This window comes from Nipponia nippon, unplaced genomic scaffold (genome assembly GCF_047370975.1).
Source record: "Nipponia nippon isolate SJK-2023a ecotype South Korea unplaced genomic scaffold, ASM4737097v1 scaffold_1, whole genome shotgun sequence".
In the NCBI taxonomy this organism is placed as follows: domain Eukaryota; kingdom Metazoa; phylum Chordata; class Aves; order Pelecaniformes; family Threskiornithidae; genus Nipponia; species Nipponia nippon.
This window is the reverse complement of record NW_028262290.1, coordinates 140779720-140801233: the sequence shown is the minus strand read 5'-3', so window position 1 is coordinate 140801233 and position 21514 is coordinate 140779720. Positions and strand designations below refer to the sequence as shown.

At 47.7% G+C, this 21514-nt stretch overlaps 3 protein-coding genes across 8 annotated transcripts in view; 2 read left to right on the top strand and 1 right to left on the bottom strand.

Moving 5' to 3' along the window:
* Positions 1-508: 508 nt before the first annotated feature.
* Positions 509-6523, bottom strand: TFPI2 (tissue factor pathway inhibitor 2). 3 transcript variants are annotated; one of them, XM_087774772.1, is made up of 5 exons: positions 6368-6523; positions 6085-6264; positions 5426-5605; positions 3959-4132; positions 509-1635 (listed from the first exon to the last, which is right to left on the bottom strand). In XM_087774772.1, exons 1-5 carry the CDS (start codon positions 6447-6449, stop codon positions 1535-1537), a joined length of 717 nt encoding a protein of 238 aa, XP_087630898.1. In that variant the 5' UTR covers positions 6450-6523; the 3' UTR covers positions 509-1534. The 3 variants fall into 3 exon arrangements, with proteins under 3 accessions (XP_087630898.1, XP_087630882.1, XP_087630891.1); XM_087774756.1 differs by having other exon boundaries at positions 509-1638; positions 6368-6522; XM_087774765.1 differs by having other exon boundaries at positions 509-1638; positions 5426-5602; positions 6368-6522.
* A 3419-nt stretch (positions 6524-9942) lies between these two features.
* On the top strand, positions 9943-13894 carry LOC104021410 (guanine nucleotide-binding protein G(I)/G(S)/G(O) subunit gamma-11). Of its 2 annotated transcripts, XM_087774738.1 has the most exons (3): positions 9943-10121; positions 10260-10363; positions 13414-13894. In XM_087774738.1, exons 2-3 carry the CDS (start codon positions 10268-10270, stop codon positions 13537-13539), a joined length of 222 nt encoding a protein of 73 aa, XP_087630864.1. In that variant the 5' UTR covers positions 9943-10121; positions 10260-10267; the 3' UTR covers positions 13540-13894. The 2 variants fall into 2 exon arrangements, with proteins under 2 accessions (XP_087630864.1, XP_087630855.1); XM_087774729.1 differs by lacking the exon at positions 9943-10121 and having other exon boundaries at positions 10145-10363.
* A 145-nt stretch (positions 13895-14039) lies between these two features.
* Positions 14040-21514, top strand: part of LOC104014041 (putative acyl-CoA dehydrogenase 6) — a 96347-nt gene continuing 88872 nt past the window's right edge. For 2 of the 3 annotated variants that reach the window (XR_015708211.1, XR_015708210.1), the window contains exon 1: positions 14040-14235. Coding sequence is in view for 1 of the 3 variants with exons in the window: in XM_087774686.1 (XP_087630812.1) it covers positions 14062-14235 (174 nt within the window). In the remaining 2 variants the exon portion in view is untranslated. The remainder of the gene's footprint in view (positions 14236-21514) is intronic. The other variant, XM_087774686.1, reaches the window with a different exon arrangement.

Below are 21514 nucleotides of genomic sequence, written 5' to 3'. Positions count from 1 at the left end.
AAGAACAAGAAATGGGGTGGTAGAAAGACTATGGCAGGCACAGCTGACCGCTTTAGTTGAAAATCCAGCGGTGAGAGAAAGATCAGTAAGAAAAACAGATCTTGACTAGTTTTCCCATTATGTTCCCTCTCTGAAATGGGGATAAAGCACACACGTGAAATTTTCTAACTGAAAGCCAATGTCATTTCAAGCAAATAGCCCGCTACCCACACAAAAGCTCTTCAGATAGTGGAACATCAAACAGGAGACCCAGCAGCAGACAATCAGCTTAACTAAGCACCCCTTTGAGAGAAGCTCTTTAGGGAGAGCCAGCTGAGCCATAAAAACTGCTGGGGTTGAATGACATCAACGCAATTTACTGGCTTTCTTCACATAAAGACCTCAGCGTAAGGAAATGATTTAAGAGACAACTAAACTCTGCTAGAGTCATAATTAGTAAATAGTAGGTTCCATTACACATATTGGTGTATACAGGATAATTAAGAGAAGCATAAGACAGAACGAGCTCTCTTTTTTTTTCCCAAAAACATTTTATTAACATTACTCATGAATTCATGTTTAGAAAATATTGTAGGTGAAATTAATTGAAATTCAGACATGGCTCAAATACAAAACATAAAAGAAGGTGCAATAATATCACCATAGGCATAATCTACCATAAGAAATACAATAGTGCCTCAAAAGAGGGATTACACGAGATTTGTAGAAGCTTCTGCTTTTCTGCTTTAACAGCCACCGCATAAACACAAATACCAAGATTCTCAGCAGATGTAATCGGTGCAGCTCCATTAAAATCAATAAAAATACGCTGATTTATGCCATATGAGGATCTGGAGTGTAACTTAGCAGAAATTTCAAATGTCACGAAAAAGTAATGGCTACATTTTCATTTTAATACTCAAGTAGCTTATTCATTGTCTTATTCATTGTCAGAGTGTTTATCAAAGTATCCCTATTCCCAATTTTCTCCTGTGGGATGAGCCAGATTTAAGTTTATACTTCTTTTACTGTTATGAAGGCTTCTGAAAGCCTTGACTATGAACGTAACGGTAAAGGACAGTCAATTTAAATGATAGTGCCAAAGTATGTAAAATGGCAGGGCAAAAAACCTCCGAACACACTTTGGAAAGGTTCTTTTTCTTTAGCAAGGAGAGGATGCCAAAAAAATCCACGGCAGAGATTTAGCTTTGTACTCTCCTTAGTTACACTAAGAGACAATTGATTTTTCAAATCTTAATTGATTTGTAACAGCTGAAATATTCTCCCAAGGCAGTAGTAACATTCCCCCATAAAACATGGAAATCTAAATACCTGGCTTTGCCAAAATATTACTGCAAAGACAACAGAGCAGAAGAACCAAACTTTGGTTCATTCTTCTTCTATTAAATGCAGTTCTTTATAAAAAGTAAGTTGGAAATAAAAAGTAGTTCTGAAAGAACTATGTTGGTGTACAAAACCGCGTGGAAACTATCTTACAAAAGAAGAAAGTGGAATCAAAAGAAAGTGTTTCAAACACTCAAGTGCACATCAGGTTTTAAGACTTCGGGTTATATGTTTGAGGTTTTTTAATCAGTTTTCTCATCATTTTTCTGCGGAATACATTCGTTGGCTTGTTGATTCTTGGTTTCTCAGTCCCTGCTAAGAAAACAAAGGAAGCAGTTAGGGAAACAGTATGACAAAACTGTAACTACTCTTTATTGTTTGGGCTTTTTTCTTTCATGTTATGCTGTTTAAGCAGTTGATCCAATAACAACAAACATATCAGAAACTGTAAAATGTGTTCTGGACACCCTATTCTCACACACTGTAAGGTCTTCGATGTGTCCACCTTTGGCACTGGACACACTAGTTTGCTGCTCTTTTCCTGAGCAAACATCAAAGCCTTTTCCAGCTGTCCTGCAGTGACAGCAGAATGGAAGTAAACACACTGCTTTATCTGCCAAAAAAAAAAAAAAGAACTATTACTACATTTCTCTGAACAACACTGGGGCAAAGTCTAAAATAAAACCAGTGCTTGTGGGAGATGAAAAGGCAAAATGATTTGGGTTTCTGCGCAGAACTGGGTTTCACACAGAAGCTGCAGAGTGGCCAAAGATAGTTGGGGTTATCTCCAGGAATGCTTACGAAGGCTGCATGAAATGTGTGAATGCAGTTCAGAAACCAAGTACTTTGCAAACCTGACTGAAAATCTTTTGCCTTTATGCTACTTGCTTACCTGCACGCAGAGCCCCTGTGACCAGTTCCCAATCCTTTCACTGTCACCCCAACATATTTATTTTCTTTTCCAATATAAACTTTTTAAATGAAATTAGTCAGAAACCTTTTTACTCCAAAAGCTGTAGATCAATTCAAACAGCAGTTGCATATTTGCCCAGGGAAGGTCAACTGAATTCAACTTGAGACTCCAAAAGGTAACAGGAAAGATGCTGGCGAGGGAATTATGGGAGCAGGAGAGAAGGAGTGGCTTAAGTTGCCTTAAAGATTTGCTTAATGTTGCTGTACACTCCCAAGCTATAGAAATTAATATGTATAGCGCAACATTAATTAGCACAAATTATGCCCTTAAGTATGGGCTTTGGCTGTACCAAGTCTTACTGAATTGTAAAATCCACCAGTTAGTGAAAAAGCTTATAACCGATCCTTTACGTTTGGCTATCTGGTGCCCTGGTCATGAGGCAGACAACATTTCCTTACTTCTTTCTTCCACAAAAAGAGTGAGGAAGGGAGAACCCCCAGGCGGCTCTGGCTGGGTGTGGGCAGGGGCAGAGCGTGGCGGCACGACGCTGAAGAGGCAGTTTCCTTCCTCCTCTCTCTTTGCACGCTTAGGCTGGGGCCTGGCCCTACCATTTCCCAGTAGTAATAGATGCAAATTAGATAATCACAAGCATCTCAGATAGACTTAGCATGCTATTAAAGACTCCCTTACAATACTAGAATGGCAGAGACACACTCAGACTTGTCACCCACAGAAATATTACTGCCATGACTAACTGGCAGACAATATTTTTACTTCTGAGGACTGTGCTCGGAGCACAATCCTTGCCCCAGCCCTGGATTTCCAGCCCAGAACTGAAGAATCATCTCCTGACTTAAGCCTTCTGACTACACATCTTAAATACTGAAGTATTTGGACCTTGTGCATGTCTCATGTTTAAAACAGAGCTACTTTTTGGCTTTTTTTTTTCCCCAAAGGCAATGTACATGCTAGATACAGCCTTAAATTTTTCTCCCATTAGTATGAATTTTTTAAGTATTGTGCTGTGTCTGCTTCCTGAGTGCTCTGGGGATCAACATACGATTATGCTCTTCTCTCTCTCATTGATTTACATATCAAATGAATTGAAGTAGAGTATTAAAACTTGCAATAGCTGGTATGAAGAGAGGACTGCAGGTAAAAGCACAACTGTTTTGACTTACAAGCACAGCCAGTAGCTGATATGAATAGAACTATTAAGAAAAATCAATTATCATTCCTAACCCTTCCCCCCCCAGCCACAGAAACAGTTGACTCAGCACAACTAATGAGGCAGAAATCTTTAGTAATGGGAATGGGAAATGGGAACAGGCAGCAGGGAATCAAGGGAGGATGGTAACTGTTGAAAATATGAAGGAAGAAAGTAAATTGATTTCACAACTTATTTAATCCTACTTTAAAATACCTGGAAGAAAATGAGACCTTAATTAGTGTTCATGCTGGTACTGAGCAGTTTAAAGACTGATTCCTTGTGGGCTCTAGTAAATTAATTAGTCTTTTTGTGTGCCCTTCTCTACATTTCATTCAAAAATGGTGTAACCACCTCGCATTGCACTGTTCTTGTCAGAAGGATTTAGTGTTGCACCTCAGTTTTTCCTGCCTTTGTGAGTCCAAAATGCAAAAAGCATACACTTGTAACAAGCCAAGGTGAGTACTTGGATTGCTTTATCTGCCTGTGACTGACAAAATACAAAAAAATCTTACCTTTTCTGCAGACATTGTAGCAATCTGTTTCAGTAACGAAGTTATTGGCATTTCCACCACAGCCTGTATATTTGAACTCCTTACATGATTTAGTCTTGGTATCATAGTAATAGCGAGGTACAGAAGAAGAACACAATCCTTCATCCTTTGGGCTATAGCATAGCAAGGGGCCAGCTTGGAAGAAAAAAAAAAAAAAAGAAAAGAAGGGAAAAAAAATGAGAGAGAAAGAAAAATTACATAAATCTAATCTCTATGCCTGGCTTCTTAGAATTTACCCCGCAGTAAATTTTGTGGCTAAACAGTTCTTGTTCCCATTGAACTGACATGACTGTTACTAATGACTTCAGAAACTTACTACATCTTATTCCTGTGACTTATGAACTTGAGAAAGCAACAGACAGTCCCAGAAAATAGGATTACTATCCCACAAGTGAAATTCATCAGCTTTCCTCATTTGTGGTGCCATACATACGACAGCTGAGATATTTGCATAGTCTGGCCAGAAGTCTTATTCCATACATATAGGAATATAACAATAATTCCGGTGGAACTACCTCTGTAGAGGAAAAAGGCACTATTTTGTTTATCCTTGCTATGATTTTGCCAGCAAGTCCTGCCCGCTTGCAGCAAAAAGTATAAAACCCACCACTTTCCCCACAAGAATCATGTTTCATTTTGCCTCAACGAAATTTTACTTTTCTTGCTGGAGACCCTTTATCAATTTATTGGATGTGCAACAGAGAAATGAAAAATAATTCAGTATTCACCTAAGAAAACGCTGACAATCTGTCATCAGCCAAAAATAACTGTCTCATCAAGCACTAATAAAGCTTAGGCAGTGAGAGCTTTTATACGTTCTGGTAGATCTCTCTTCTTCAAAGATCCTATCTTGCACTGGATACTAACCTGGTGTTTATGACAACACTTAGCTATAGTCACCTGCTCATAATTACCACCTCTCTTCTTTAAAGCTTGTCTGGAGAGACAGCAAAGAGTCATGTCAGGCAAAAAACTTTTATCAGTTGAGCTGGCAAGTGCAAAAAACCCAAGCCACCTAATACCTTCTCACAGGCCTTAATTTTAGGAAGGCAGTCCCACTTTATAATAGGATATCACTGCCCTGAACGTGACTGCCACAACGTCTCATACATCTGCCTCAACACAGATCTCCAGTCTTAGTTCCCTTCAGATTACACATCTACAGCTCTCTAGAAATCAAGAGATCGGTTGGGTGTAGCTGTGGGCATATTTAAGGTCACAATATTAAACTAACACAGCATTTTTGCTCTTTCAGTAACAGCTGAGACAAGCGACACATGCAAGTCTGCAGACAATATAAACATCTGCTTCACCAAAGTCTTAAAAAATACCACTGTATGTGTATCCAGAGGAAAATACCAAATAAAATATCATCTTCATATTGCTTTCAAACCATCTATTTTATTAAAAATTTGGAACAACCATTACTTTTCTCTGGCAGACAGTGGTCCACACAAGACTGCAAATCTCTGAAGTTGTTGCCATTTCCGTAACAGCCACCGTAGATGAACTCCTCACACCTCATCGAGCTCAAGTTAAAGGCATATCTTTTTAGATGACTCCTGCAAGGTCCTCCGTCAGCCTCCAACCGGCATAATTTGGGCACTTCTGCAACAAAGACAATTTAATCCTCTGTAAAATCAACCCTTTGTGCTCCCCACACTGAACAATACGGTAGCGTAGACAAAACGCTATTGCTCTGGTCGCAGGCAAGTCACAGCTTGTCCCACTACCTGCACTGTTTAATAAAGTGGGATAAGCCTTACAGGAGGAATCTGATGCATTAATTAGCAACTAGTTATAATATTAAATTACATTTAAAATACAAATAGTTAAATGCCGCATGTTGCCTCTGAGACAACTCGCTCCGGTTTCTCTGCATAAAATTGACATCAGTGAGGCAGCTGCAGCAAGCAGGAGGGACAGACGGGGCAGGCACAGAGCGTCCCGCCAGCAGCGCAGCCCCCCCGGTGCTCCCACAGGCCCCCTCCAGCCCCCTGCCACCCCGGGGGCACTCCGGGGAACCGGGCCCCCTCGGGTCGGCCCCCGGGGCTGAGGAGGGCGGCGGGGCCGGTCCCCGGACTCACTCTTGATGGTCCAGCAGCTCTTCTCGCAGTCGTCGAGGGTGAGGAAGTTGTTGGCGTTGCCATGGCAGCCCCCATATGTGAACTCCTGGCAGCTCTGCGTGTACCTGTCGTAGTACCAGCGCGGCACCAGGGCGCGGCAGGGGCCGTCGTCGGGGGGCAGGAGGCAGGCGCGCTGCTTCTCTACGGGAGACACCAGCGACCGGGGCTGAAGCCACCTCGGCGGCGGAGGCGGCCCCGGCCCCGCGGAGCCGCCCGCGGGGTCCGGCCGAGCGCCCGCTCCTACCTGTGAGGGTGCGCGGGGCCAGGGCCGCGCAGGCCAGCGGCAGCAGCAGCGCGGGCAGCGGGAGGCGGCGGCTGGCGGCCATGTCGCGGCGGCGGGCGGGCGGGCGGGCCGGTGGCAGAGGGGTCCCGGGAGCGAGCGGCGCTGCCTGGCCCGACGGCAGCGCTTTATATGCGCCGAGACGGCTTCCCCGGGCCGCCTCCCTCCTTGCGCATGTGGTGGGAGGGGAAGGTCTGATTCAGCGGGGCAGCGGGTCACCGATGACCGGGCCGTCCCCGGACCGCGGCAGGCTGCGCGCCTGCGTGAGCCCGAGCGCCGGGGGGCGCCGGCCGACCCCCGCCCCGCCGCCGTCGGGGGGCCCGCGGCCGGGGGGCGCAGCCGGGGCCGGGCGGGGGGCGCCGCCGGGGCGGGCTCGCCGTCCGGCTGCGCCGCCCACGGCGGAGGGGCCTCCGTCGCGGGGCTGCGGGGAGCTGGCCGGGGTGCACGGCTGTCACCTCCCGCCCCCCCGCACATTACGGGATGATGCTCGAAGAGCGTTTCCTGTTAATCATGGCGAGATCTGGGACGAGTCACTTAGCGAAAGGCCTCTCCCCCCTCGCCCATGTGGCAGCTGCTCCCCGTTTGCAGGCTCCGGGCAGAGGGCGGCAGGAGGCTGAAAATCAAACACGGGAGCCTCCAGCAGGCCGGGATCCAGCCGGGTCAAGCACAGACCGCTGAGCGAGTGCCCCTAGAGATAACACCAATAAACCGGGTTACTACTTTGATACCATTGTCTGTAATGCTCATGAACTTGAGAAAACCTTTCAGCGGGCTTGGACTCCTGGGAAACCCGAGGGGCTGGCTGGATGAAACCTCTGGCTAGTTCAAAGAGAGCTGGATTTCAGAAAATATCATGACTGGTCTTATTCTGTAGATTTTAACCCCACCAGGCAATCCGGTGTGATCTGGGGGAGGAGGGGGTGAGCAGCGAACAACATACTTTCCCTCTCCAATCTATTAGAGACATTACATTAATTAGTGTTTACTCCAGATTTAATACAGTAAGAGAGATAAGAGTGGCTGCAAATTAGGCGTGCTCTCTATAGATAACAATAAACTAATCTGATCTCCTATTGTTCTTCTCCACTCCCTTTACTGCAACGGTGTTGGGCCTCAGCCCTCAGCAGGCACTGCTGCCCATGGGATTGCGATACAGGGCCCTGGAAATCTCTGGCCTGCAGGAAAGAAGCCAGTCTCTACAGGCTGTAAGGAGGAGGAACTTCATAGCACCCTGATTATTTCAGGAACTGACTTTCTCTCCATGGCTTCTCTGCTTTTCTTATCTCATGGAGGATTAAAACCTAGTTTTCTGACATAATATTATTTTTCGTAAAGGCAAGAAAGAGGAGCAAATTCAACCCCCACCCCACCTAGGTGGCTTCTGGGAGGATATGAATGGCACCTCTCTCCCTGCTTTTTCAGCGCTGTTCCTTTTTTTCAGAATCTCCCATTGCCAAAGGACAAGTGGGTGCTTTAGTGACAAAAAAAACCATAAACACTGATACAGTTTGAGACATCACCATGGGACACATCTGCCATGTTTTGGAATCTTATAGCTGCAACTGTTAGTAACAGGTGTTCTCATTTTTTTTTTTAAGCTTATTAAGCACAGCAACTATAATAAAGCTTAGGTCCCTCTGGTAGGAAAAAAAAAAAAAAGCAAACCAACATACATTTTCTACTTCCAGAAAAAATCAAACGGCCATCTTTCTAATATTAGGAAACTCTCAAGTGATTTTAATATGACTAGACTGATATCCTTTAGTTTTCATTGGATTTTGTTGGAATTGCAAAGAAAGTAATTGAAATACCACTTTAAACAATAGCAGCAAAATGAATGCTGTCATGCAAATACCATTTTCTGTATTTTCCATTTCCTCTGTGCACGCACACATACAAATCAAAGTTTGAGCTAAATCCACTCTCCATCAATGCTGCAGCACAGTGCAGTATTTATTCAGCCTCTTCTTTGCTCTAACTGCAAAGAAGTTCACTTAGATTAGGTAAGTATCTTTAAAAATATATAAACTAGAGTAAAAGTTAACATAGCAAGTGGTAAAAAATCCTTTACTAACTGCAGTCAGCAGAGCTAGGCACGTCAGCAGACAGCTCACTGCAGGCTTTCCATTACGGAGTTATCAATACCAAGCAGCACCTGTCCTTCCCACCCTAACCACCTTAACCCCACCTTAACCATGGGCCAGAGCCCGCCCTTGGATCGCTCCCGCACCCTGCGCCTGCCACCACCACACCACACGCCCTGCCGCAATGTTTTTGCTCGTACCAGCAGAGCCTCGGGTCCCCTGAGGCCCTGGCTGACCCGCTCCTTCCACCTGCTTTGACTGGCCCACGGACCAGCAGCTGGTGGGATTTAGGGATGCAGCTGCCAATGTAGATTATGGGGGTGTAGAAATTGCAGACCAACAGCTGGGAAGGGGGAGGATAATAGCCAGAGGGAGAGGAAGAGGAACTGGTTTTAGTGAACTGGCTAAAATAAAACAAACATAAACCCCAAGAGCACTATAGGAGCGGCACTGGAGAAGAAAGATGTAAATCTTACATGCTGCTGACAGCTGCGTACATCTGGTGAGCGGGGAGAGGAGGAGGAAGGAGTGTCTTCAAGGGGAAAAGCCAGAGGTGGAAAGAGGGAGGAGCGACTGCCTATAGGGACCTTTGAAGTGCCAGATAACAGAAGGACTCATACAGGCCCATTTTAATGGCCTGCAGCTTTGTTCAGTGTGATGGGTCGTGGATTCAGCCTCCACTGGGTTTGTGGGAAAGCAGCTGCTGGGATCAGAGATGCTAGGTGCTGTACAAACACGCGTGGAGGGACCGCCCTGTCCCAAAGAGCATAGCGCCCTGTTTGGAATCTAGACCTCACAAGAATATGCAACCACAGCAGAAGAATGGCCTAGCTCCTTCTTTTAAGCCACCATTTCTCTTACAGTCAGTGGCCCGTCCTCAAAACCCGTCATAACTCCATGACTCCAGAGATGCTCTGTGCAGGCCAGGCACAACATCCCTCTCACACAGAGCTGCAGCTCTGCTCGGCAGACATACCTACCAACAAAAGCTGCTGTGTCTGCCATTGACGGTCTTGCCGCCTACCGGCACACTTGACCTGAGCGCAGTTCCTTCCCCTACCTTTAGTCCAGTCCATTCGTAGTTTCGATGCACAAGTATTGAGGAACGCGCCCCTGCAAACCACCTGCGGCTGCCTTAGCTGCTGGGCAGAGGAGCACAGAGCCCAGGGATGCCGGTGGCACAGGCAAACAAGAATCACCCCGAGGGCCAGGAGGAGCAGAAGGAGGTGGCAGGGGAGAAAGCCCTCACCGCTGGGCCAGAACACCCGGCCGGCCTCGCTGCGTTTGCCGCACAGCGGTGGTGACGAGGGAGAGGAGGCCGGCAGAGGAGGGTCGCCGCAGCTCCCCGCTCCTGCCGCCGGCTGCCCCCCTGGGGGGCCCGGGCGATGCGGCGGCGGGGCCCAGCGCCCTGCCCGGGGGCCGCTCCGGAGCGGCCAGACCCTCCCTGTGCCGGCAGGGCCCGTGTCAACGCCTCGGCGGCCCGGCAGCGGGGCCGGGTCGGGCGGCGGGCTTTAATCCGGTTAGGGGGGGATTAGCGTGGCGGTTTAAAGGCCGGAGCGACGCGGGGAAGGGGTGCCAGCCGCGCTGGAGAGGAAGCGGCCGCCGCCGAGCAGCGAGGCAGCCCGGACGGCACCGTGTGAGTGAGCCCGGGGGCGGGCCGGGGGCGGCCGTCCCACCGCCCCGCCGCCCCGCGCCCGCCCGGGGGCTCCGGCCCCGGCGCCTTCGCTGCCCAGAGGTAACCTTTTGTCCTCCCTCCCTCCGCGCTTTGGCAGTGTAGACGATGCCCGCCATCAACATCGAGGACCTGAGCGAGAAGGACAAACTGAAAATGGAAGTGGAGCAGCTCCGGAAAGAAGTGAAGCTGGAGAGGCAGCCGGTGAGTGGCCGCGCAGAAGGGGCCCGAGGCTGCCCGGGCGCCGGGGCGGACGGCGGGGCCGGGGCCGGAGCGGGGAGAAGCCCGTTACTCCCCGGGCGGGGGTCGGGGGCTCATGCGGCGGCGGGGGCACGTCGGGCGGGCGGCGGGGCCGGGCGCGGCAGCCCGGCGCGGAGCGGGAGGGCGCGGCGAGGGCAGGGGCAACGGGGCTTCGGGAGCCGCTCTCCGGGAGAGCCCCGGCTGCTTTCGGACGACCGCAGTTTGCCGCGACGGGTCCAGCCACCCCCTTTGGGGCAGGCAGCGGGGACGGCGCTGGCGACATACCAGCGCTAGCAGCGTGTGGGAGCGCCGGTCCTTCACGGGGGTGGGTGGCTGTGGAGCGAGGGGGGAAGGGGCGCACCGCCCCCGGGATGAGGCGCCCCGAGGGGCCGGCACGGGCCCGCCGGCTGCGGCTGTTCCCGTTGCATTTGGCACTCCGTGGCTTCCCCTCCCTTGCGGGTCCCTGGAGCCCAGTACCAGCACAAGACAGCCGTGCCTGGCGAGGGAGGAGCGCGTCGAGCTCGGTTCCCCTCCCCTGTAAAACGCCTTGGGATCTGCCAGTGCCCGCTGAGGGGGGTGGTGTGCTGGCGGGAAGCCTTGCTGCGGCACCGATCCTTGTCCCGTCCCGTCCGGGACCGCCCCGCACCCGGCCGGGCTGCGGAGAAGCCGTGCGGCCAGGGCCGCCCTCGGCCCCCGGCGCCGCTGCCCCGCTGCCCCGCTGCGCAGGGCCCGGGCGGAGGGCGGGAGCCAAAGGACGGCGGGTGCAAAGCCGTGACCCATCCAGCCCTGCCCGACAGAAACGTTGTACTCCTAGTCCTTGACACGGGCTGCTCCTTCCCACAGGGGAAGTAGTTTCCAGTGAAATTTTTGTATTTTTGCACATTTTCTATAGATGAGAGACACACAGAACTGATCTTGCTCCATGATAAAACTAATATTCTTTTCTTTTTTATTCTGCATGCCAGCAGAAGCAAACTACATCTAAATAAACGCTTCTAGTTAGGACTAAAAATACCTTTATATGTGGGAATCAGTGGCATTAGTCATGCTAATTACATTGCAGGTCTAAGTGTTTAGCCCAGAAAATAAGAAAGCCACAGTTATATTTTAGCTGGCAGTTAGGTATCAGCAATTGTAGATGTTATGGTATAGTCTAAAGCTCCAGCAGTATTGAGGGCTCCACATCCAAGTACTATGGATATCTATATCATCCCTCAGAGAGTTCCCAAGCAACTGAAATATACTCTCTAGGATGTATAGATTTTGATTTTCATAATAATAATAGTAATTTAAAATTCTTGCCTAAATTTTTGGAATAAACCAAAAGCCTGATCACTTTCAGGAAATGGATATTTTCAAATGACCTATAGTAAAGCACAGACAACATCCTCAATTTTACCAGTGCGTTATGACAGAAGTTTCACTGTGAGAATGAAATCTGTGTTGTAGTTGTCACAGTCCCCTGGTACCTGTATGGGTGCTACAGGGACAGGGAAATGCAGAAGCCACGCTTCTGTTGTCACCAAAAGTAAAAAAGTTTAGCCAAAGTTTTCTTGACCCCTTCCTATACCTTTACAACACAAAGAGGAAATATCCTTTCAAATAATTTTTTGAATGAATGTCTGAATGCGTATTTAAGCAGACATTTTTTTCTTACATGTGAAAAAGATCCTGATAGTGCTGCCTGAAGTAAAACAAACCCTGGTTCTGCATATATACTTGGGAACACAACTTTACTGTGGCATAAGGTGCCTCAGTTTGAACAAAAGGGGTTTGCGAGGCACGGAAGAGCAAGGCACATGTAATGGGATTTGTAGGTGCAAATCGTTCTTTGCTGTAAGGCAGCTAGAGGTAGTTAGACCTTATTTTATGCACTGTTTAATGGGAATTAACTCTGAGTTCTTTCTGATGGTTTAAAGCTTAATTTTGCCCAGGCCATGCTCTGTTGGTCTGTGATACAGCAGGTTCTCTTGTCATAATTTTACCTATGGAGTAAAATATAATTAACAAGAGGGCAAGGGGCCTTAAATTAGAAATACTAGTCATCTAGTGGCCTGGCCAACAGCTGGTTCCTGCTGCTGACTCTGCACTGCTGTGCCTCCGCAGGGACGGCGGGTAGGAAGGGAGGAGGTGGGGACAGAGCCAGGAGCGTGCCCTCAGACATGTCAGGTATTTGAGCACCTAAGGACAGTTTCTGCTGACATAGGGAAGGGAAACGAGAGATGCGTGTGGACAAGGGTCCTCTGGAGCTGGTGGGATTTGCTTGTGCACCCTCCGGCTCTGGAGACACTGTTATTGCATGTGCTGCCTGTGCTCCTCTCTCAGTGAGCACAAACTAAACCCGTTTCTTCTTCACGGGGCGGGTTCTGTGCGGGCTTACCTACATCACTGCTAGTTTGCTATGAATGTCACGCAAAGTGTCATGCATATTATGTTATCTCATAACACAACAGGCTGTTTTGTTAACCGTTGTTTGAAATAACCCCAGGTAACCCAGAAGTAAATTGTCTTTGCTAGTCAGGTCTTTACTTCCATTCAAGACGCATGGTTGCTATTACATAACCGCAAGGTGAGAATTTGTATGAGGAGTGAAAAATCATTACTGAATGTTTTGTTTGGGAAAAACAGGTCATAAATACTTTGAAATTGAATTGAAAGTTACTGATCCTGAACCCATTCACTGTAAGTCATGCTGATGCCAAGGGAGAGCGTGATCCACAGCTTAGTAAAACTATATTGGCTAATTAAAAAAAAAAATGCAAGTTTAACTATGCAGCAGCTGCTGTTCCGAGGGGCATATACGTTCCCAGTGACACTCACATGTTCTGTCAATACCGGGCTGTGAAAAAGTGGAAGGAAGCTGAGCGCACATGCTTAGTGCTGGCTCTGGGTCGTTTATATTTGAGGGGAAGGTAAATAAGAGAAAGGAGGGTGTGAATTCACCGGTTTGCTCTTCTGATGTGCAGGGTGAGCTCCGGCCGTAACGCAGCCACTTCTCTGTTCTTTCACTGCAGGTGTCCAAGTGCTCCGAAGAGATCAAGAACTACATCGAGGAGCGGTCGGGGGAGGACCCGCTGGTGAAGGGGGTTCCCGAGGACAAGAACCCCTTCAAGGAGAAGGGAGGCTGTGTCATCGCTTAGGAAAACGAGCCCAGCGCCTGCCACCGGAGCAGACGCTTGTTGTACCTGTAGGGAGTCACTCGCGTGTCCCCACCGCCGCCGGTCCTTGTTGAACGAGCACAGGAGCGGATTTTTTTTTTATTTTTTATTTTTTTCTTACAAAAAAAAATAAAGAAACCAACCCGAAACCAGCCGAGACCCGCGCCGGCCGCTCGGCAGGGACGGCTGTCCCCCGCTCCCCGGCGTGGCCGTCCCTCCTCCCGCCGCTGGGACGGCTCCTTTCGCTTCGCGGCGCCCGCTTTCGCCACCCAAACGTTTGTCGGTTGCTTCACGGTTGCTGTTCGTTGGCATTAAAACCCCCCCGCCTGTAACCCGAGAGCCTGCCGTGCCTTGCTGCGGGGGAGAGGGGCTGGAGGAGGGAGGGGACGGGGCGGCGCAGGGGCCGCCGCGGCCACCCGCAGCCGCCGTTAAAGCTCCCCGGGCCGGGCCGCGGCCTTGGCCCTTGCCCTTGCCGGAGCGGGGCGGAGCGGAGCGGGGCAGGCGATGGCGGCCATGGCGCTGCGCGGCGGCAGGCGCTGGGCGCGTTTGGCCTCGGCGCTGGGCGGCGGCGGGGTCCCGGGGCGCGGCGGCAGCGGCGGCGGCGGCTCGGGGCAGCGGGACGGAGGGCGCGTCGGTGACACGCCGCAGCACCGCCACTTGCGGGCGGCCCTCAGGAAGGTACCGGCGGCGGGCAGGCGGGCCCGGGAGCGCGGCGGGACAGCCGGCCGCGCCGCCCCGTGCGGGGAGAGCAACCGGGGCAAGGCCACCGAGCCGCCCGGAGCGGCTCGGGGTGTGTTTAAATAAGAAAACTTCCCCCTGGCAAGTGTCAGAAACGAAGCTGCGTGTCCCCCGCACGCCGCACGTGGAACAGCAAAACACTTCCCTGCGTGGGCTGCCGCGGGCCGAGCGGGGGGTTCGGTCCCGCGGGGCGAGCGGTGGCACCCGGTGGCACAGCCGGAGCCCTGCGGCCGGCCCGGGTGTGCGCTGCGGTCCGGACCCGCTCCCGGCGGCTGCGACGTGCAAGGGTAAGGTCTGCTTGGGATGCAGAGCGCAAGAAAAGGCAGATCGGAGCCTCTTTGTCATGGCGGTATTTCTAGAAGGGGAGTAGTGGGAGTTCCTGTGAAACTGAATCATAAATCAAGAGGAAAGGAGGCACTTCTGGTAAGGCAATGTGCAAATTGAATGCCAGATGGCAATCTGCAAGTAAGGGTGGCATTGGTGAACTCTATATTCCCACCAGCGAGGTCAGTGTCCCCTGTGGAAGGCTGTGGTACAACCAAGCCCACCTGTCAGAGTTCAATAATTAGGTGTACAGCCAAGCCCACCTGTCAGAGTTTGATAATTAGGTGGGTTGGAGGTAGAAAGCCCTGGTGTGGAGCGCACGGGGGGCCAGGGGCAGCAGCAGCAGCAGCGCGTGAGAGAAGTCCACCTGTAAACTATGGCCTGATGAGAGAAGTGCTGAAGTTTGGTACTTCTTCCAGGGGGTAACCAGCGTTATTGTGGCAGCCGCATGTGAACAAGTAGGATGTGCCTTCAGAGGCAGGCGTTACAAAGTGTAAGGACTTGTCCCTCGTTTATCTATAGATGAGTTTACAAATCCTAGCTGGTGCTGCAGTGCTTCGCTGTAGCTTTTTAAAAACAGTACACACTGGACTGCCAGGCATTAATTCATTTATGTGACTTTGGAGCTGTGCTGTCGTATCTTTTATAGATGTGTGTTAAAATTACTCGAGGAATCTTATATTTTCATGGATAAACTTAACCTTTTCCAAATTTCACCTCTTTCCCAGTTCATTGTAGGCAAAAGATCGTTGAGCTACTTTTGATTCGTGTGATTTTTTACTTTCTTTCAGTTTTTTTTAGGAATTAACTTTCATACTTCCAGTACTAAAACAAGATATCCCAAAGGCCATTTAATTAATCTAGTTTTATATCGCTAAGATGAGGCCTGTTGTCATTGAGCTTTAGCAGTTGTGGGTTCATCTTCTGTGTTATAAAAAAGCAACCTGAACAATAAGGAAAAGAGATGCATGACCTTAGGATGTTTCCTAAGAAATTAGTTTCATTAGTCAAAATTCCCGGACCTTCTGCAAAGCAGAAACAAGCTGTCAGAGAAAGACTCAGTAGAAGTTGGAAATGAATCCTCTTCTCTCACCTGGATTAATAGTGCAGGATTTTGTAGCTAGTACCATAGTGTCAAGTTTGTGCTGATCCCGTCTGGAGCGAGCCTTCGCTCTGTGTATCTGCAGTCATCTGCCCCTATGAACTTGTTCCCTGGCACACTGCTGCCCGTTACCTGGCCAGGCACTACAACCGCATTAGTGAAAAGTCAGCGTCCTTCTGAAATACAGAGGACAAGGCCAGACCTTGTGAAGGCAGTAATCTGGATCTGGAAGATTTTAAAAGTCCTGCTTTGTCAGGGATAGGTGTCGTGGTTTAACCCCAGCTGGCAACTAAGCACCACACATCCCCAGTGGGATGGGGGAGAGAATTGGAAGGGTGAAACTCAGAAAACTCATGGGTTGAGATAAGAACAGTTTAATAATTGAAGTAAAATGAAATAGAATAGTAGTAGTAATAATATAATAAAATAATAATATACAAAGCAAGTTGTACACTATACAATTGCTCACCACCCGCCAATCTATGCCCAGGCCATTCCTGAGCAGCAATTGCTGCCACCTGGCCCGAGTTTATATACTGACCATGATGTCTTATGGTATGTAATAGCCCTTTGGCCAGGCTGGGTCAGCTGTCCTGGCTGTGCCCCTCCCAGCTTCTTGTGCACCTGGCAGAGCATGGGAAGCTGAAAAGTCCTTGACCAGTGTAAGCACTACTTAGCAACAACTAAAACATCAGTGTGCTATCAACATTATTCTCATACTAAATCCAAAACACAGCACTATACCAGCTACTAGGAATAAAAAAATCAACTCTGTCCCAGCTGAAACCAGGACAATTGGTTAAGACACACATTGTTTTGTACCTCAGGTGTTTGCAGCTGTGTATTTACTGAGGGATCAGGTAAAAAGGGCGGGGGAAGTGGCTGTATTAGTGTCTGCTGGTGCAGTGTTTGCTGCTCTGCCGTGTGACACAATGGATTTTTTTACAAATACTTCCCCCCCCCCCCCCCCCCCGCCGCCTTGTTTTTATTCTCCCCATGCCTGTTGAAGTGCAGCTAACAGTGTGCTCTGCCGTACTGGGTTTGGTGCAGATAATTGCATCATGGGCTCAGAGGGAATGTGATGCTACATTTATCACATAAATCTCTGTGATTAATGTATTGTTGAAGAAATTACAGTAAGCAACACAAAACCAATTTTGTCATTGTCCTGTATTTTACAAAATGCTTTTGTAGCATTTATTTTAGATTTTTGTCTGATCATATAGAAAAAAAAAATCACCAGTTTATGTCAAATCCTGTCTGATGTTGTTCACCCCAAAGCTTCTAGCAGTCGGTGTTTATTTTGGCTTAAGTTAGACCTGTCCCCAGTGACTTCAGGATAAACTGGAAAGTCAAGTCTTCGGGAGGCAATGGCCACTCAGGATCTGTAACACATTTTAAGTGTACCTGTCGTGTAATTTGGGGCACTCTTTCCTCTCCCTAAATCCAGATGCAGCTACCAGAGAAACTGGAGAAATGAGCAGTGCAATTCCACGAGTGAGAACTGTTAATTTTTTGTATCCATTCATTTCATTTTTTTAATCTCTTAAATTAATGTATTTTAGGTGGCCTGTAATTTTCCAATTGTTCTGACAGGATGAGGAGGAGACTCTTATAATTCCAGGGGGCTTTTTTTAGCAAGCGTATTGAAATAAGCTTGTGAGTGGTTTCCTTTACCACTTTATAGGTCACCACCCTTCCTCTTGGAAATCGAAAACGTAACTTTTCCTTAACTTGTTGAACAATGCTTGCAGTGCAGTGGTATCCTACAGCTTGCTGCAGTAATTAAATTATATTACAACTGGTTTGAAGGAAAAAGATTTAACCTACTCGGTGTGTGTGTATGCATAATAGCATGCATATACATATAGGATATATACATGCTGTCTCTTTTTCTTTTCCTCTGGCATTAGTAGTAAGAAGCTTTAGGAAATAGGTTTGAAAAGGATTGGCATATATTTTGCTGGAGTTGTATGTAAAGTAAATGAGATTTCATTTTATATCCAGTGGTGACTTGGTCTAGTTACACTGTGTTACATCTCTGTAGGATAAGGGGGATTTCCCTTGTGACAGTGAGACTCCACCAAAGGACACCGCTACCTTATTTGCCACTCTTGGCTTCCATGTCATGAGTTTCTGTTTATTAATATATGTATTTTTACAAGAATTAAAGCCCCTTCATATTAGAGCATGCAGGATCTGAATTAAATATAGACATTCACTTTAACTTTCCGGTAAAATTACTGTAAATTCTCCGTCAAAACAATATGGGTCTTTTTGACCCATGACAAAATACTCAAGGGTGACCACCATTGCCACAGGAGCACCTTGGATGGAGTTGGTTTATTTATCTTTGTAGCAAATCATAAAAACCAGTAACAGAACAGCAAAGTATTAGGTTGCTGGTATTACAAATAAATCACTTATAAGTTAGTTTCTCATTAAATTGGGAGGGAGAAAAGACACAGCTGAATCTGCAAAAATACATGATTTGCATTTAAAACCTTATTTATCATGCACCTGAGGTAAAAATTTCAGGAAGGAGAGAGTTAAAAAATGTGACATTAGTAAGGTTCACAGATTTTACACTGAGTGCCCTTCTGTCTAAGGGAAGCAAAATGTATTCCCAGATTCTGGGGTATTTGCAATAGCCTTTGTCGTCTTGCGTCTGACGGAAACATCATGTAAACATTTAAGGGCTAGTTCTTTTGCTGGTATAGGTAAACACAGCAATATCCTTTACTACTGCCAAGAATTTTTGGTGGTAATTTAACAGAGAGGAAAGTATCATAATTGATTTTTGTTGTTATTGGAAGGGGCAGCTGGGATATACCACTATAATAAAAGGAACCATCCAATACATTCACTAGTGCCCTACCAAGAGTTGCTTTTAAATCAGTTTAGGAGAGTAGGAGAGAAGAATATGAGCTTCATCACAGTCAAGCAAGCTCTGTAAGAAGTTTTTTCTGATAATCTGAAAAATGTCACAATGTACAAATGCTTCGTCGTGTAGCAAAAGTGCAGTAAAGGCAATTTTATGAGCAATGCTCTTATTTGTTACTCGGCGTCAGAGTAGTGTATACATCTGGGATCGCAGTTGCTGTGTCCAAACACTGATTTTTTTCCCTACCCCTTTTCATGTTAGAAGAAATTGCCACTGCATCTAGTTAGACTTCTCAATGAGCATCTTCTGGTAGGAGAACTGGAACTAAGGGATATATTTCTGTGGTTCAGTTCTAGCTATTATATTGCTTTGTCATTGTCACACCTGATTGGGTTAGGCAATACAGTTACGCACTTCTGACAACTCAAATTGTGTCTTAATAAGCAGGTGATGACTGAGCAAATGTCTGGGGTTTATATAGGTTTTGCTGTGACTGTTCAGAAAATGTGACTTTGCTAAAATCTTTTCGGGTTACGTTTGCTTGGAAATGTGCAATTAAATCCCTCCCCCTGCCCGTGTACCCATACTAATGAATGCGACATCTCCCAGCCAGGCGTCGGGGTGCTCTGAAAGCTGGTCTGTGTTTCAGCTCGCCTTGCTCTGGACTTTGACTTTCTGGGAGATTTTTTTTTTCCCTGTTTGGGCTCAGAGGGTGCGTGAAAGCCTACATCCAGCTCCAGTCCTTGAAGATGAAATTTGATAGATGAATGCAGATAGATTACATGAGGAGACCTCCAGGATACTTGGTGTGCTTCTTAAAATTATTTTCTGTCGTGCAGCCAGGCTTGTGCTTCTAGACAGCAATTGTTATATTTTCCATGTCCTTTAAGAGCTGAAGATCCCTGGTCACTAGCCCCAGTAGCACCACTTGACCTGTATGTTCCCTCAGATACATTTCAGTGACTAGTTTTTAACTTCTCAAAAAAACCCTAGAACATTAGTTTCTCTGTAGGAATAAGTCAGGGCAAACTTAATAATTTAAGTATTTCCAGAAATGCCATTATATATGCAATCTGCCATTTTATATAAGGCAGCCTTCAAAATATGCCATGTAAACTTGAGGCTGGGCAAACTGGTATGGGTGGCATGTTGCGTTCCTGAAAGTGCTAGAAATGTCTGAGACAGCAAGGTGCAGAGATCCTAAGGAGAAGGGAGTAGTGGAGTAGCCAAATCATCACACCTGAAGCTGCTCTTTGGGGGTGGGTGATCTGCTCCCTGCCCATGCTGGGGCACCTAGGGAGTATGTGCTCTATGAAAGCTGAAGTACTGAAAGGCTGGAGTGTGGAGCATGCTCTGATGTGCTTTTGACTGAGCCTGCTGGTGTCTGGACTCCAATACCACTGCAGAACTGGGAGGTTTTTGTCTGTCATCAGGAGCCCTCTTTCTCCTTTGTTGGCATCCGCCAAACCTGCCGTGGTCAGGAGGCTTGGGTTGGAGAAGCACTGCAGTGTTTGAGAGCGGAGCTGCTCTTCAGGCAGATTTGGGAGGGTTTCTCAGGAGTGGGTCCTCTCAGATGCATTGTGAGAAGTATTGCTGTTCAAAGCATGCAGTGGGATAAGCACAACTGTGTATGTCCTGACTGCATTTTCAAAGGCAGAAAAGAAAATGAGAAACTCCTCTTATTCTTGAGAAGAAACCAGCCTTTCCCAGGGGAAACTGATAAAATCCTGGAGGAAAATCACCTTGTTTGGAGAGAAATGTGGAACATTTTATTTCAGCTTAGCTTTCTCCCAGCCACACACAAAAGATAAATGGAAAATAGAAGGAACTAACTAGAGCATGCTGAATAAAAGTGTTTTGCATGATGCTGGAGCAATGCAGTAAGTAGATCCTGTGTCAGCTTCTTGCTGTTCAGATGACTGTCCAAATCTTTAGCTGATGATTCAGTATTATGAACTAGCAGACCTTCAGTGAGGTCAGTTGTTTTAATCCATGAGGACACCCCAAACTTATTAGATACTTGGCTGATAGGTGATGAGCATAGTTTGAGTGCCAGCACATATATAAAATGGCATAAGCTGTGGGTCTGGTGGGTCTCCATCTACAGTTTGGCCTGTGCAGAGCCATTCTTTGAATAGCTCTAGAGAATATTTTTCCCCTTTTAGTGACACAAGACAAAGAAAAGGTGAGGGCAACAACAGAGTTAGAAAACAGTCCTAGGAACTGATCCTGTTTTATCTAAAGGATTCAGTCATGATGTAGGCCTCTTGGATGCAGTCAGTAAACCATGTTTTATCTCCAGGACTACTTCTGTGGGTACAGGTGTGATAGCACAGATATCTCTGTCAGCATGGCCCACTGATGTACTGGGGAGTCCTAGAAGTACAGCAGGAGACCCTGGTTGCCCCTTGCGTTCTGGTTGGTGAAAAAGCATCATGAACACTTGGAAGCTCTGCTAATGGAGATCTCTTGATGAAGGAAATCCATCAGTCCAGTTGAATGGTATAGCCCAGCCAGCACTGGATACAACATTGCTTAACACAGGCAGTCTCTCTAGCTGTTACACAATTTTCAGTTTGCACTTCTGCCTAGTTAAGTGCTGAGCCCTTTGATGGGGAGCAGTGTGTGGGTTGCAAAGATGGATAAACTCCAGAGGCACGTGCCTTTGAAGTTGGATCCCATCGTATAATTCTACGATGTCCTAGGACCTTGCAGCAGAGAGGTGGCCTGGGATGGCGTGGGCCACAGTGAGATAACTTGTTTTGTTCCTGCAGCGATGTAACCCAGAGTCAAAAGTAGGATCCAAACCCCAACATCCAACCTCTGGTGAGCATTACACTATATCTCAGCTCAGCATCTCTGTGTTGGAAAGTATGAGTTACAGGGGCAAAAAAAAAAAAATGCTTCAC